The following is a 16,139-nucleotide window of genomic DNA, read 5'->3' on the forward strand; positions in this document are numbered from 1 at the left end:
TGTATCGTTTACATCTGTTATCTTCTCTAAACACCCACTAATTACCCATCAATCACCCATCAATCACCCCCTGTCACTGTTACCTATCAGATCAGACCCTAATCTGCCCCTTGCGGGCACCCAATCACCCGCCCACACGCTCAGATTGCCCTCAGACCCCCCCCCCCCTTATCAATTCGCCAGTGCATTAATTACATCTGTCCTTCCCTGTAATAACCCACTGATCACCTGTCAATAACCTGCCAATCACCTATCACCCATCAATCACCCCCTGTCACTGCCACCCAACAATCAGCCCCTAACCTGCCCCTTGCGGGCAATCTGATCACCCACCCACACAAATAGATCGCCCGCAGATCCGACATCAGATCACCACCCAAGCGCAGCGTTTACATCTATTCTCTCCTCTAAACACCCACTAATTACCCATCAATCACCCCCTATCACCACCTGTCACTGTTACCCATCAGATCAGACCCTAATCTGCCCCTTGCGGGCACCCAATCACCCGCCTACACGCTCAGATTGCCCTCAGACCCCCCCTTATCAATTCGCCAGTGCAATATTTACATCTGTCCTTCCCTGTAATAACCCACTGATCACCTGTCAATCACCTGCCAATCACCTATCACCCATCAATCACCCCCTGTCACTGCCACCCATCAATCACCCCCTGTCACTGCCACCCATCAATCACCCGCTGTCACTGCCACCCATCAATCAGCCCCTAACCTGCCCCTTGCGGGCAAACTGATCACCCACCCACACCAATAGATCGCCCGCAGATCCGACATCAGATCACCACCCAAGCGCAGTGTTTCCATCTATTCTCTACCCTAAACACCCACTAATTACCCATCAATCACCCCCTGTCACTGCTACCTATCAGATTAGACCCCTATCTGCCCCTAGGGCACTCAATCACCCGCCCACACCCTCAGAATGCCCTCAGACCCCAGCCCTGATCACCTCGCCAGTGCATTGCTTGCATCTATTCCCCCCTCTAATCACACCTTGAGACACCCATCAATCACCTCCTGTCACCCCCTAGCACACCTACCCTTCAGATCAGGCCCCAATTTGCCCCGTGTGGGCTCCTGATCACTCGGCCAAACCCTCAGATCCCCCTCAGACCCCCTTCCGATCACCTCCCCAGTGCATTGATTGCATCTATTTTCCCCTCTAACCACCCCCTGAGACACCCATCAATCACCTCCTGTCACCCCCCTAGCACTCCTATCCATCAGATCTGGCCCAATACAACCTGTCATCTAAAAGGCCACCCTGCTTATGACCGGTTCCACAAAATTCGCCCCCTCATAGACCACCTGTCATCAAAATTTGCAGATGCTTATACCCCTGAACAGTCATTTTGAGACATTTGGTTTCCAGACTACTCACGGTTTTGGGCCTGTAAAATGCCAGGGCGGTATAGGAACCCCACAAGTGACCCCATTTTAGAAAAAAAGACACCCCAAGGTATTTTGTTAGGTGTATGATGAGTTCATAGAAGATTTTATTTTTTGTCAAAAGTTAGCGGAAATTAATTTTTATTGGGTTTTTTTCACAAAGTGTCATTTTTCACTAACTTGTGACAAAAAATAAAATCTTCTATGAACTCGCCATACACCTAACAGAATACCTTGGGGTGTCTTCTTTCTAAAATGGGGTCACTTGTGGGGTTCCTATACTGCCCTGGCATTTTAGGGCCCCTAAACCGCGAGGAGTAGTCTAGAAAACAAATGCTTCAAAATGATCTGTGAATAGGACGTTGGGCCCCTTAGCGCACCTAGGCTGCAAAAAAGTGTCACACATGTGGTACCGCCGTACTCAGGAAAAGTAGTATAATGTGTTTTGGGGTGTATTTTTACACATACCCATGCTGGGTGGGAGAAATTTCTATGTAAATGGACAATTGTGTGTAAAAAAATCAAACAATTGTCATTTACAGAGATATTTCTCCCACTTAGCATGGGTATGTGTAAAAATACACCCCAAAACGCATTATACTACTTCTCCTGAGTACGGCGGTACCACATGTGTGGCACTTTTTTACACCCTAAGTACGCTAAGGGGCCCAAAGTCCAATGAGTACCTTTAGGATTTCACAGGTCATTTTGCGACATTTGGTTTCAAGACTACTCCTCACGGTTTAGGGCCCCTAAAATGCCAGGGCAGTATAGGAACCCCACAAATGACCCCATTCTAGAAAGAAGACACCCAAAGGTATTCCGTACGTAGTATGGTGAGTTCATAGAAGATTTTATTTTTTGTCACAAGTTAGCGGAAAATGACACTTTGTGAAAAAAAACTATTAAAATCAATGTCCGCTAACTTGTGACAAAAAAATAAAAACTTCTATGAACTCACCATACTCCTAACGTAATACCTTGGGGTGTCTTCTTTCTAAAATGGGGTCATTAGTGGGGTTCCTATACTGCCCTGGCATTTTAGGGGCCCTAAACCGCGAGGAGTAGTCTTGAAACAAAAATGACCTGTGAAATCCTAAAGTTACTCATTGGACTTTGGGCCCCTTAGTGCAGTTAGGGTGCAAAAAAGTGCCACACATGTGGTATCGCCGTACTCGGGAGAAGTAGTATAATGTGTTTTGGGGTGTATTTTTACACATACCCATGCTGGGTGGAAGAAATACCTCTGTAAATGACAATCTTTTGATTTTTTTTACACACAATTGTCCATTTACAGAGGTATTTCTCCCACCCAGCATGGGTATGTGTAAAAATACACCCCAAAACACATTATACTACTTCTCCCGAGTACGGCGATACCACATGTGTGACACTTTTTTGCACCCTAACTGCGCTAAAGGGCCCAAAGTCCAATGAGTACCTTTAGGATTTCACAGGTCATTTTGAGAAATTTCGTTTCAAGACTACTCCTCACGGTTTAGGGCCCCTAAAATGCCAGGGCAGTATAGGAACCCCACAAATGACCCCATTTTAGAAAGAAGACACGCCAAGGTATTCCGTTAGTAGTATGGCGAGTTCATAGAAGATTTTATTTTTTGTCACAAGTTAGCGGAAATTGATTTTAATTGTGTTTTTTCACAAAGTGTCATTTTCCGCTAACTTTTGACAAAAAATAAAATCTTCTATGAACTCACCATACTCCTAACGGAATACCTTGGGGTGTCTTCTTTCTAAAATGGGGTCATTTGTGGGGTTCCTATACTGCCCTGGCATTTTAGGGGCCCTAAACCGTGAGGAGTAGTCTTGAAACGAAATTTCTCAAAATGACCTGTGAAATCCTAAAGGTACTCATTGGACTTTGGGCCCTTTAGCGCAGTTAGGGTGCAAAAAAGTGCCACACGTGGTATTGCCGTACTCAGGAGAAGTAGTATAATGTGGTGTATTTTTACACATACCCATGCTGAGTGGGAGAAAGATCTCTGTAAATGGACAATTGTGTGTTATAAAAATTAACAAATTGTCATTTACAGAGATATTTCTCCCACCCAGCATGGGTATGTGTAAAAATACACCCCAAAACACATTATACCACTTCTCCTGAGTACGGCAATACCACATGTGTGGCACTTTTTTGCAGCCTAACTGCGCTAAGGGGTCCAAAGTCCAATGAGCACCTTTAGGCTTTACAGGGGTGCTTACAATTTAGCACCCACCAAAATGTCAGGACAGTAAACACACCCCACAAATGACCCCATTTTGGAAAGTAGACCCTTCAAGGTATTCAGAGAGGGGCATGGTGAGTCCGTGGCAGATTTCATTTTTTTTTGTCGCAAGTTAGAAGAAATGGAAACTTTTTTTTTTTTTTTTCTCACAAAGTGTCATTTTCCGCTTACTTGTGACAAAAAATAATATCTTCTATGAACTCACTATGCCTCTCAGTGAATACTTTGGGATGTCTTCTTTCCAAAATGGGGTCATTTGGGGGGTATTTATACTATCCTGGAATTCTAGCCCCTCATGAAACATGACAGGGGGTCAGAAAAGTCAGAGATGCTTGAAAATGGGAAAATTCACTTTTTGCACCATAGTTTGTAAACGCTATAACTTTTACCCAAACCAATAAATATACACTGAATGGGTTTTTTTTTATCAAAAACATGTTTGTCCACATTTTTCGCGCTGCATGTATACAGAAATTTTACTTTATTTGAAAAATGTCAGCACAGAAAGTTAAAAAAATCATTTTTTTGCCAAAATTCATGTCTTTTTTGATGAATATAATAAAAAGTAAAAATCGCAGGAGCAATCAAATAGCACCAAAAGAAAGCTTTATTAGTGACAAGAAAAGGAGCCAAAATTCATTTAGGTGGTAGGTTGTATGAGCGAGCAATAAACCGTGAAAGCTGCAGTGGTCTGAATGGAAAAAAAGTGGCCGGTCATTAAGGGGTAGAAAGCCCTAGGTCCTCAAGTGGTTAAATGGGTGTGCACTTGCTTCTACAGTAACCTGTGTCCTGCAGATTTGCATCTAATGCATCTAAATGTGTCCATTAACAGAACAATTTTTTAATCAGATGCAAAACTTTGAAGTACTTTTTACAATTTAATTGTACAGAAAACTGTGCAGTGTGTGGCGAAATTCAGTGTAAAACAATTCTATTAGTGATTGGAGCAGAAAATGCCCTAACGGACCCCTTTATGGGAATTGTCGATAATTACCTTCCGATTACTTACAATCATAAAAAGTGCGTCGGTCGCAACTGATTAAAAAATTGTACTGTTAATGGGCACCTTAAAGAGACTCTGTAACATGAAAAACATCCCCTGGGGGGTACTCACCTCGGGTGGGGGAAGCCTCCGGATCCTAATGAGGCTTCCCACGCCGTCCTCTGTCCCACGGGGGTCTCGCTGCAGCCCTCCGAACAGCCGGCGACTGTGCCGACTGTCAGTTCAATATTTACCTTTGCTGGCTCCAGCGGGGGCGCTGTGGCTGCTTTCCTCTCCGAACTACACGGAAATACCCGATCTCAGTCGGGTCCGCTCTACTGCGCAGGCGCCGGAAACTTGCGCCTGCGCAGTAGAGCAGACCCGACGGTGATCGGGTATTTCCGTGTAGTTCGGAGCCGACAGCCGTCAGAGCGCCTGCGCAGGAGCCAGGAAGGTAAATATTACGTCACGGCTGCACGGAGGGCTGCAGCGAGACCCCCGTGGGACAGAGGACGGCGTGGGAAGCCTCATTAGGATCCGGAGGCTTCCCCCACCCGAGGTGAGTACCCCCCAGGGGATTTTTTGAGGTTACAGATCCTCTTTAAAGATATTTGTCAAATTCCAGAAGGTCCGCACACTCTTAATACCAAGTCTTGTTTATTTCAAACACGTGACACAACCATTCCAAGAACCAACAAATCATTTCGGGGCCCCGAGGGGTCCCCTTTGTCAAGGCAATAGTACAGAATGGTAACCGATATTTGTCTCACCACTTCTGGCCTTTTTGGAGTTTTGTATGTTATTCCTGTGCTCATTCAATCTGGTTTTAATCTCCCTTGTGGCTACCGCAAGGGCACTTGAAATATACTTCCCCCTTGGTATCAGATGGCATAGTCTTTGAGGGGAATAGGGGACCTTGTATGTGGATGATGAACCTCCAGCCCCTTGATGATGCTTTTACAATGTTGACAGTGTAGGGACGAAAATGTGCCAACCTTTGGTGGGCCTAAAAATCTCTGTGTCGTCCCCCTTGATGGACCTAAATCCTCTCTAACTAAATGATCTCTAAGGGCCTTACCCTTCCTGTAGACAGATCTTGGTGGAGTCCTGCAGTTAGGAGCGAGGTGGCGATCACTCTCAATCACCAGCCAGAACTTCAGAGAAAAAAAGCAAAAACTAGTGATAAAATATACATCATTCATATTGTCTTGTTTTTCCGTTTTGTATTATCTTAATGTTTCCAAGTCCATCTCTCCCATCTTTGCCATGATTTCATCACACCTTTTCTTGCTATAGCCTCCTTCAACAAAATCCTAAGTTAAGAGGTGCGCCTGCTTTAGATACAACTCATTGGAAGATGAAATCCTTCTCAGATTAATATATTTACTTTTAAGAAGCCCATTTATTAACCGTTTAGGATGGCAGCTGCTAGCCAGCAAGAACTATACAGTTCAGTCTCAAACTGGCCCTCCTTTCTCCTGACCTCCACATCAAGGAAATGTAGCTTTAAAGTGTACCTGAGATGGGGCCTTAAAAAGAAAATATACATACCTGGGCCTTCCTCCAGCCTGATAGCTCTCTTGTCGTCCTCAGTCGCCACCTGGTTCATCTGGCCCCGGTAAGTCGTCCAATCAGGGCCAGTTGGGCGCAAGCACCCCCCCTTGCTGCACTCCCAGCACAGAATGCTCCAGGCAACGGGAGCACGGTGGGAGTGGGCGCACGGCTGCGCATGTGAAGTTGCCCCCAGACCGGAGGACTTTCCGGGTCCACTTGCTGATGAATGAGAAGGCGGAGGACGACGACGAGGGAGCAATCAGGCCGAAGGGGGCTGGAGAAAGCTCCAGGTATGTATATTTTCTTTTTAAGGCTTCATCTCAGGTTCTCTTTAAGAGTGTCATGTTTACATTTGAGTTCATCTAAAAACAGGCGCACCTATCCTCAGTACTAGTCTAGCCGAAAAACTGATCCTCAATAAATCTGCATTTTCCTCAGATGGCTCCGGGGGACTCCCATCCAAAAAACAGGTTATTTCACAATCAGGCATCACTTTATTGGCACACTGAGGATCTGTAGATAAAAATCACCACCAAACCTGAAATTGTAATGGGAGTGGCTGAACTTAAGCAATGGCATGATAGACGCCTGCATCTCATTAGTGACCCTTCTATCTGTTCTCAATCTTTCATGAACTGACAGACGTGCCTCGTTCTGTATGAAATTATTATATAAGATGACTATATCCATGGTTACTAAGAAATTTATCTCACTGGCATCGATAAGTGTAATTTGCCCTCTTAAAGAGGAACTGTAGTGAAAATAACACAATTAATAAATTTGATTATTTTTTATTATTTTGTTTATTTAGTCAATGTTTGCTGATTGTAAAATCTTTCCTCTCCCTGTTTTACATTCTGAAATGTATCACCGGTGGTGACATCTTTAGTTCTGCCAGGTGATCTGTACGGAATGTTCATTACTGAGAATTCTATGCACAAAGGGAGTTACTGGTTGCTTGGCAGTTGGAAAAAGCTGTTATTTCCCATAATGCGATGAGGTTCACAGACAGAAAACTGTCAAGACCAGGGTCATGACATCACATTGTGGGAGGGGTTTCACCCCAATATTTAGCCATGCAGATGTCCCTGATGATCTATTTGAGAAAAGGTAAAGATTTCTCATGAGAAAGGGGGTGTGAGAAAACGCGGAAAAGCCGCCGCGTGTACTGACAGCAAGGCGGCTGGCTCCGCGTCCAGCGCGGCGGTTTGTATGCAGCAGCATGCGTCTGATACTATGATAGATAGCGGAAAAGCCGCCGCATGTACTGGCAGCAAGGCGGCTGTTTCCTCGTCCAACACGGCGGTTTGCACGCAGCAGTGTGTGTCTGGTGTGGCTGGCTCTGGTAGTGCACCTGGATGGAGAGCTACGCGCGCGGCCGCCAGGAGTCAGGACCTTTATGCCAGCTGGAGATGGATCAGCTGATCAGGACGATCAGCTGATTCCTGCTGGACTCCTGGTTGGCTGAGTGGCTCGGGCGGGGCGTCAGAGTCCTGCAACTATATATACAGCTTGCTTGCCAGTTGCTGGTTGTCTGCCGTTGCGAACACTTACGTGGAAGCATACAGACCTTAGTCAGATCCTACAGTGTGTTTGAACCAGGAGGACCTGGGAATTCACACTGAGCCAGATTACTTTTGTTTATCATTGTATTATTGTTCAGACTAGTTCCAGGGTGCTGAGACCACGGACCTCGCACCCAAGACTAGGGAACTGTATTATCATTTGTGTTATATTCCAGACTAGTTCCAGGGTGCTGAGACCACGGACCTCGCACCCAAGACTAGGGAACTGTATTATCATTTGTGTTATATTCCAGACTAGTTCCAGGGTGCTGAGACCACGGACCTCGCACCCAAGACTAGGGAACTGTATTATCATTTGTGTTATATTCCAGACTAGTTCCAGGGTGCTGAGACCACGGACCTCACACCCAAGACTAGGGAACTGTATTATCATTTGTGTTATACTCCAGACCTGCTTGTGACGCCCATCTTCCAGGGGTCACTAGTCACCGGGTCTTCTCGCTATTCAGCCTAAAACTCCGCCCCTTGGATGTCTCAGGCTGCTGCACTTCCAAAGGGAGGTATTTCTCATACTGCCAAGGACCACCTGCTCCTCGGGTGGTCCTCACTCAAAGTTATTACTGTTGCACCAAACACTCACACTATATAGGTGTCCAGAGGTTAGTAATATATCTGTATTATCGGTGATCCTGCAGATCATCAATAATCGGGTATATATCTGTATTCTTGGTGATACTGCAGATCACCGGTAATCAGATTCTCTCTGCGTGCTGACATAGATCGTTACAGGGGGAATCAGCTACTGATTGGGATGAAGTTCAATCCTGGGTTAATGTTCCTCTTTAAAACACAAGGTATTTGTGACAATTCAGCTTTAAGTGAGCGACTGTGGTCTCCCATAATGCATCACAACTTAATATTCAAATGATCTCTTTATGCCGCTGAAGCCAGGCTTCCATCCAGAACCGCTGGTGTACAGCAAACCTATAACTTATAAAATTGACATAGCCAAATCAACCCATCATTCCTGATGGGAAGCCACTGAAAGCCGCCGAAAGCCAGAACGCCACTCCGCCAAGATACCCCTGAATGACATGCCCTCAAAAGCCGTATGGACATCCATGTGAACCAACTCTCACACATATTTTCAGTGCTTTTCCTGCTGCTTACTCTTCCGCTGCTTATCTGTGAGAAAACGCAGAAAAGCCGCCGCGTGTGCTCAGAACAAGGCGGCTGATTCCGCGTCCTACGCGGCGGTCTGCACGCGTAGGCCTACATCTAGTAGTATGGCCGAACGCGGAGAAACCGCCGCATGCTGTGATAGCGGTGGGACGGATTCCGCGTCCAGCGCGGCAAGTGCTTTGCAACACATGTCTGGTGTGGCTGGGACTAATAGTCCACACAGGTTCAGAAGGAAGCGCGCGTGGAGAGGCAGAGCCTTTATGACAGCCAGAAGGGAGTCAGCTGACCAAGCCGGTCAGCTGACAATTCCACCACTTCCCATTGGTCCAGCACTTAGGGGAGGTGCTGGAGAGCGCCTTGCTATATATACTGAGTGCTGGTCATTCTCTGGTTGTCTGCCATTGCGATCACTACGTGGTAGCACTCAGACCTGCTTGTCAGAATCTGTGTTATTCTTTAGACTAGTTCCAGGGTGTTGATGACTACAGAGCTCACACCCAAGACTAGGATTACTGTGTATTATCTGTGTTATCATTCAGACTAGTTCCAGGGTGTTGATGACTACGGAGCTCACACCCAAGTCTAGGAATTAGCTTAACCATCCTGTTATACTTCAGTCTAGTTCCAGGGTGTTGATGATCAAGGAGCTCACAGCTATAGATTAGACATTGTTGATTATTTGTTATGACCTTCTGCTTTCCTGACCTCTCTTCTGATTTCTGATTTGGTACTTCGCTATATCTGTTACTCCGTTGCCAAAATCTTGCTTGCCTTAGGATTCCGAGTCTGTCTCCTCCCTCTGTACCTAATCTGTCTGTCTGTTGCCGACCTGGCTTGTCCGACCTCGAGAACTATCTCCTCTGTTTAGAGATAGTTCACAGAGCTGTCAGTGACACTCCACCATTGGTGTCACTCACACTCTGGTCCTTCCCAGTCTCAGCCTGACTCCTCCCCTTGGGGAGCCTCAGGCTTTTGGAAGGAAACCTGTTCTTTGTGCAGTATCTCTACTGCCTTGCACCCTCTATATGGGTGCTCTCCTCAAAGTATTACTGTTGCACCAAACACTCATATTACTCAGGTGTCCAGAGGTTAGAGATATATTTGATTATCGGTGATACTGCAGATCATCAATAATCAGGTATATATCTGCATTCTTGGTGATACTGCAGATCGCCGATAATCAGATTCTCTCTGTGTTACACCGATCGTTACATTATCGTCTTCTCTCCCATCTCCATAGAGCTGAGCAGCATGTCTCTGCAGTAATAAAGCTGTTGTTCAAAATATTGTTCCAGAGGACAACATTGTTGCACGAGATTTCTTCTCCCCTCAAAGAGGAATATCACACAATTACGCTACAGCCAGGGCTGGATTTTTACACTTTACCGCCCAAGGCCACTGACACCAGCCGCCCCCCTTCAGTATATGTAGCGAGATAATCTCTCCCCCCTTCCCTCCAGTATAAGTAGTCAGATGACTCCTCCCCCTTCCCTCTAGTATAGGTAGCCTGATAACCCCCAGTATAGGTAGCCAGATGACCCCTCCCCCTTTCCCTCCAGTATAGGTAGTCAGATGTCCCCTCCCCCTTTCCCACCAGTATAGGTAGCCAGATGACTCCCTTAATCCCTCCTCCCCCCCCCTTTCAGTATAGGTAGCCAGCTCACCTTCACACCACAGCAACCATCAGTGTCACTCATTTCTCCGCTCATCTCCAGTGCAGAATCTTCTTCTTCCTTTCTGTCTCCAATGCTGCCCAAGTCCATAGCCACTCGCCACAATGCAAATGTGCAAAGAGAGCAAGATGGCTGCTCCACAGGTGACTAGCAGCTGACTACCACGTTCAGATGCTTGCCTGATCTCCCTACATTGCAGCATTTGCAAGCTTGCAAATGTTGCATCAGTTTTGCCTGCTGCTTTGGTGCCCTTGCACCTGTGGTGTCCTAGGCCATCACCTAGGGGGCTTTGGCCTAAATCTGGCCCTGGCTACAGCCACAGAGCTGGGGGCTGGGCTGTGGAGGAGGTAACCCAACCTCCAGAAAAACCGCCATGGCATTATAGCATGACAGGAACGGGGACTTGTCTTATATGGTGTGACGTGGGTGGCGGGATGAGTAAAGGTAGTTGTGGCTATAGTAACTGATTATAACTTAGAAAGTTAGTTATCCCCGACTAGTGATGATTGTATCACTAATTACGATTACGCGAAATTACGTGTAACTTTTCACAGTTATGCCTATACGTAATTACAAATTGTTAATTCAATTGACTTTCTATAGTCATTTGTAATTACGCATGAATTTACGCATAATTTACATGTAATTTTGTGCCTCCTTTATTACGATAACGATGCGTAATTGCAAATTACAATGCGTAATTATGCATAGGTGTAATTTCTGCCCATCACTATCCCTGACCCTGCCGCTATCTTTAACTTACACTGAAGGGCCACTGACTGAAAGCAGTTCTGATTACATACATACATTCTGATTTATTGAAGGGGAAGCTATACTAATGTTTGATGTATATTCCTTTTTTTCAGTTGTCTCAAACCCCAGGAGACAAATCTCCAATCTTCTTACCCAGCGATAATGAATATGACTGGTTACTGGCCAAAATGTGGGTGCGCAATTCTGAATTCCACATTCATGAAATGGTTACTCATTACCTTCAAATCCACCTGCTTGCTGGGACCTTCAGCATTGCCGCCAACAGACAACTTCCAATGAGTCATCCAGTGTACAAGGTAAAACCCTCAGTCACAGTCTGTTCCTCAGTCTTCAGTTTTGCTGGATCAGTTATCCAAACATATGTTCTCACTACAACTCACTCCAGTTTTGCTGACTAAACATGAAGCCCAAAGGCCTTCTAAATGTTCACATGTTCAAGTGCTGCAGTTTCAACTGGAACCATCCTCTCAGAGAACGTTTCCGAGGAAGCAGTTTAGTGGTGCACGATTTGCTGAAAAAGCAGTAATGAAAGATTGGCAAGATACAACTGAGGAGAAATGTTAGAGGCAGGAGTAAAAGCATGGCTGTGTGAATTTCGGCATAGAGAAAAAGCCAGAAAATTCCAGCTTTTCTATTATATCTTAAAATGAGGCCACTGTAAATTATGCTGTTAGCATACCTCCCAACTTTTTGACATAGGAAAGATGGACACTTTAAGATACGTCACGGCCACACTTCTCACCACGCCCCTTCCACAGCCCTCACCATGTATATCACAAACATTTCAGATTTAAAAGATGTAGTTTTATCATTCAAACCACACTGGTCCTTTCTATTATAAGAAGTTTTTCTTTATTTTAATATAAGAAATATATCTATTTAATTGATGAGACTGAAGTTAAGAGTCAATTAGCCACATTTTTCATTAGAAAAAGTACATACAGGTAGTCCCCGGGCTACAAACGCCCGACTTACGAAGGACCCGCCGATACGAGCGCCGCGACCATAGCTCCGCCCCGTCGCATGACGTCACGCCCGCCGGGGACTACCTGTTCTGGCCCGTTGAAAAGAAAGAATATGGGCAGCGGAAGGTAAATAGAGGCCTACTCACCTCATCCTCGGCGGTAGAAGGTGCCTTCGTGGTGCCCGGAAGGTCCGCAGCCCGTCTTCTCACTTCCACCATTGTTCCCCGGCGGCTCCTGGCTTCACATGCGGCGCATAATGACGCAATTAGGAAGCGCCTCCACAGATTCAGGTTAAGAATGAGTGGGCAGTCCCTATCTCGTTCGTTAACCGAGGACTACCTGTACATTAACACGAATCTGTACATCAGTCCTGAAAGATGGACAAATAAGGAAGAAAGAGTGACAGAGGGATTTGGTTCCCAAAGAGGTGCTGTCCCTCCAAAAGAGGGACAGTTGGGAGCTATGCTGTTATGTAGAGTGACCAGATTTTTGTGGGTCCAACCTGGGACGGGGCGGGGGCGAAAAGTGGGGGGGACTGAGGAGCGCGCAGTGACGAAGACTCGCCACAGTGAAAAATGGGCGGGGTCATGACATTGTATGGGCGGAGCTAACGTAATGATGTAACAGCGAGGCATAAGAAAGCAGTGTTTACGCCATGATGTGGTCAAACGAGACTTTGCATCATGGGTGTGCAGAAACTGTTTGATGCTAATAGTATACCGTAACCACAAAGCAGCAAACATAGTCATCTATGACCATTAAATAATAAATGCAGTAACAGTTACCCCGGACACCAGAAAATAAACGCAATGGGCAACATGTCAGCACAAAATAAACGCAATGCGGGAAACATGTCAGTATAAAATAAATGCAATGTGGGCAACATGTCAGTAAAAAATAAACGCAATGCGGGCAACATGTCAGTATAAAATAAACGCAATGTGGGCAGACATGTCAGTACAAAATAAACGCAATGCGGGCAACATGTCAGTATAAAATAAACGCAATGCGGGCAGACATGTCAGTACAAAATAAACGCAATGCCGGAAACATGTCAGTATAAAATAAACGCAATGCGGGCAGACATGTCAGTACAAAATAAACGCAATGCGGGAAACATGTCAGTATAAAATAAATGCAATGCGCGCAACATGTCAGTACAAAATAAACGCAATGCGGGCAAACATTTCACCAGACACTTTAAGATACGTCACGGCCACACTTCTCACCACGCCCCTTCCACAGCCCTCACCATGTATATCACAAACATTTAAGATTTAAAAGATGTAGTTTTAACATTCAAACCACACTGGTCCTTTCTATTATAAGAAGTTTTTCTTTATTTTAATATAAGAAATATATCTATTTAATTGATGAGACTGAAGTTAAGAGTCAATTAGCCACATTTTTCATTAGAAAAAGTACATACAGGTAGTCCCCGGGCTACAAACGCCCGACTTACGAAGGACCCGCCGATACGAGCGCCGCGACCATAGCTCCGCCCCGTCGCATGACGTCACGCCCGCCGGGGACTACCTGTTCTGGCCCGTTGAAAAGAAAGAATATGGGCAGCGGAAGGTAAATAGAGGCCTACTCACCTCATCCTCGGCGGTAGAAGGTGCCTTCGTGGTGCCCGGAAGGTCCGCAGCCCGTCTTCTCACTTCCACCATTGTTCCCCGGCGGCTCCTGGCTTCACATGCGGCGCATAATGACGCAATTAGGAAGCGCCTCCACAGATTCAGGTTAAGAATGAGTGGGCAGTCCCTATCTCGTTCGTTAACCGAGGACTACCTGTACATTAACACGAATCTGTACATCAGTCCTGAAAGATGGACAAATAAGGAAGAAAGAGTGACAGAGGGATTTGGTTCCCAAAGAGGTGCTGTCCCTCCAAAAGAGGGACAGTTGGGAGCTATGCTGTTATGTAGAGTGACCAGATTTTTGTGGGTCCAACCTGGGACGGGGCGGGGGCGAAAAGTGGGGGGGACTGAGGAGCGCGCAGTGACGAAGACTCGCCACAGTGAAAAATGGGCGGGGTCATGACATTGTATGGGCGGAGCTAACGTAATGATGTAACAGCGAGGCATAAGAAAGCAGTGTTTACGCCATGATGTGGTCAAACGAGACTTTGCATCATGGGTGTGCAGAAACTGTTTGATGCTAATAGTATACCGTAACCACAAAGCAGCAAACATAGTCATCTATGACCATTAAATAATAAATGCAGTAACAGTTACCCCGGACACCAGAAAATAAACGCAATGGGCAACATGTCAGCACAAAATAAACGCAATGCGGGAAACATGTCAGTATAAAATAAATGCAATGTGGGCAACATGTCAGTAAAAAATAAACGCAATGCGGGCAACATGTCAGTATAAAATAAACGCAATGCGGGCAGACATGTCAGTACAAAATAAACGCAATGCGGGCAACATGTCAGTATAAAATAAACGCAATGCGGGCAGACATGTCAGTACAAAATAAACGCAATGCCGGAAACATGTCAGTATAAAATAAACGCAATGCGGGCAGACATGTCAGTACAAAATAAACGCAATGCGGGAAACATGTCAGTATAAAATAAATGCAATGCGCGCAACATGTCAGTACAAAATAAACGCAATGCGGGCAAACATGTCAGTATAAAATAAACGCAATGCGGGCAAACATGTCAGTACAAAATAAACGCAATGCGGGCAAACATTTCACCAGAAAATAAACGCAATGCAGGCAAACATTTCACCAGAAAAAAAACGCAATGTGGGCAAACATTTCACCAGAAAAAAAACACAATGCGGGCAAACATTTCACCAGAAAAAAAACGCAATGCGGGCAAACATTTCACCAGAAAATACACGCAATGCGGACAAACATTTCACCAGAAAAAAAACGCAATGCGGGCAAACATTTCACCAGAAAATAAATGCAATGCGGGCAAACATTTCACCAGAAAATAAACGCAATGCGGGCAAACATTTCACCAGAAAAAAAATGCAATGCGGGCAAACATTTCACCAGAAAAAAAATGCAATGCGAGCAAACATTTCACCAGAAAATAAACACAATGCAGGCAAACATTTCACCAGAAAAAAAACGTAATGGAAGCACATTTCACCTGGAAAAAGCATTTACTCACCTGGCAGAAGTCTCCGGCCTCTGGCGCGCTGCTCCCGGGACCATCTTGCTCCTGATCTTCTCTCCCGCGCTGACAGGGCTACGGCAAGATGGTGCCCGAAGCCCTGTACTGGAGACACAAATAGTCTCCAGTACAGGGCTCCGGCAGCCATCTTGCCGTAGCCCTGCTCGCCTGCCGTTGTCGGAACACCGGAAGACTAAGGAGGCTGGAGCGGGGCTGCGGGCAATAAACTGGCACGGCGTCTATAGACGCCGCTGCCAGTTCATGAGGAGAGTGGCCAGAGTCCCGAGGCTGGGACGTCCCGCTGCTGAAGACGGAACGTTTCCTGGGACCTCATGTTGCCTGGGACAGCGGACCCCGAATCCGGGACGCGTCCTGGGCAACCCGGGACGCGTCCCGGGCAATCCGGGACGTCTGGTCACTCTATGTTATGTTGCATTATTGATTAAGGTCACCATCTAAAGTGAACCGAGGTGGAAAAAAATAAAAAATACAAATACTTAGCTAAGAAGGGGGAGGCCTCTGGCAGGGCCGGCCTTAGGTTTCACAGCGCCCTGAGCGAAACCTGATTTTTGTGCCCCCCCCCCCTTTCATCCTCTTCCTGCATGCGCGCACGCACGCACACACACACACACGCATGCACACACGCACACACACAGGCCCATATGCAAGTCACCTTTTCTCCTGAGATA

At 46.0% G+C, this 16,139-nt stretch overlaps 1 protein-coding gene across 1 annotated transcript in view; it reads left to right on the forward strand.

The window, feature by feature from the left end:
• LOC137545544 (hydroperoxide isomerase ALOXE3-like) overlaps positions 1 to 16,139 on the forward strand; it is a 75,120-nt gene that overhangs the window by 34,984 nt on the left and 23,997 nt on the right. Inside the window, exon 8 of the mRNA XM_068266902.1 lies at positions 11,436 to 11,639. Coding sequence (XP_068123003.1) covers positions 11,436 to 11,639 — 204 coding nt within the window. The remainder of the gene's footprint in view (positions 1 to 11,435; positions 11,640 to 16,139) is intronic.

This window comes from Hyperolius riggenbachi, chromosome 2 (genome assembly GCF_040937935.1).
Source record: "Hyperolius riggenbachi isolate aHypRig1 chromosome 2, aHypRig1.pri, whole genome shotgun sequence".
Classification (NCBI taxonomy): domain Eukaryota; kingdom Metazoa; phylum Chordata; class Amphibia; order Anura; family Hyperoliidae; genus Hyperolius; species Hyperolius riggenbachi.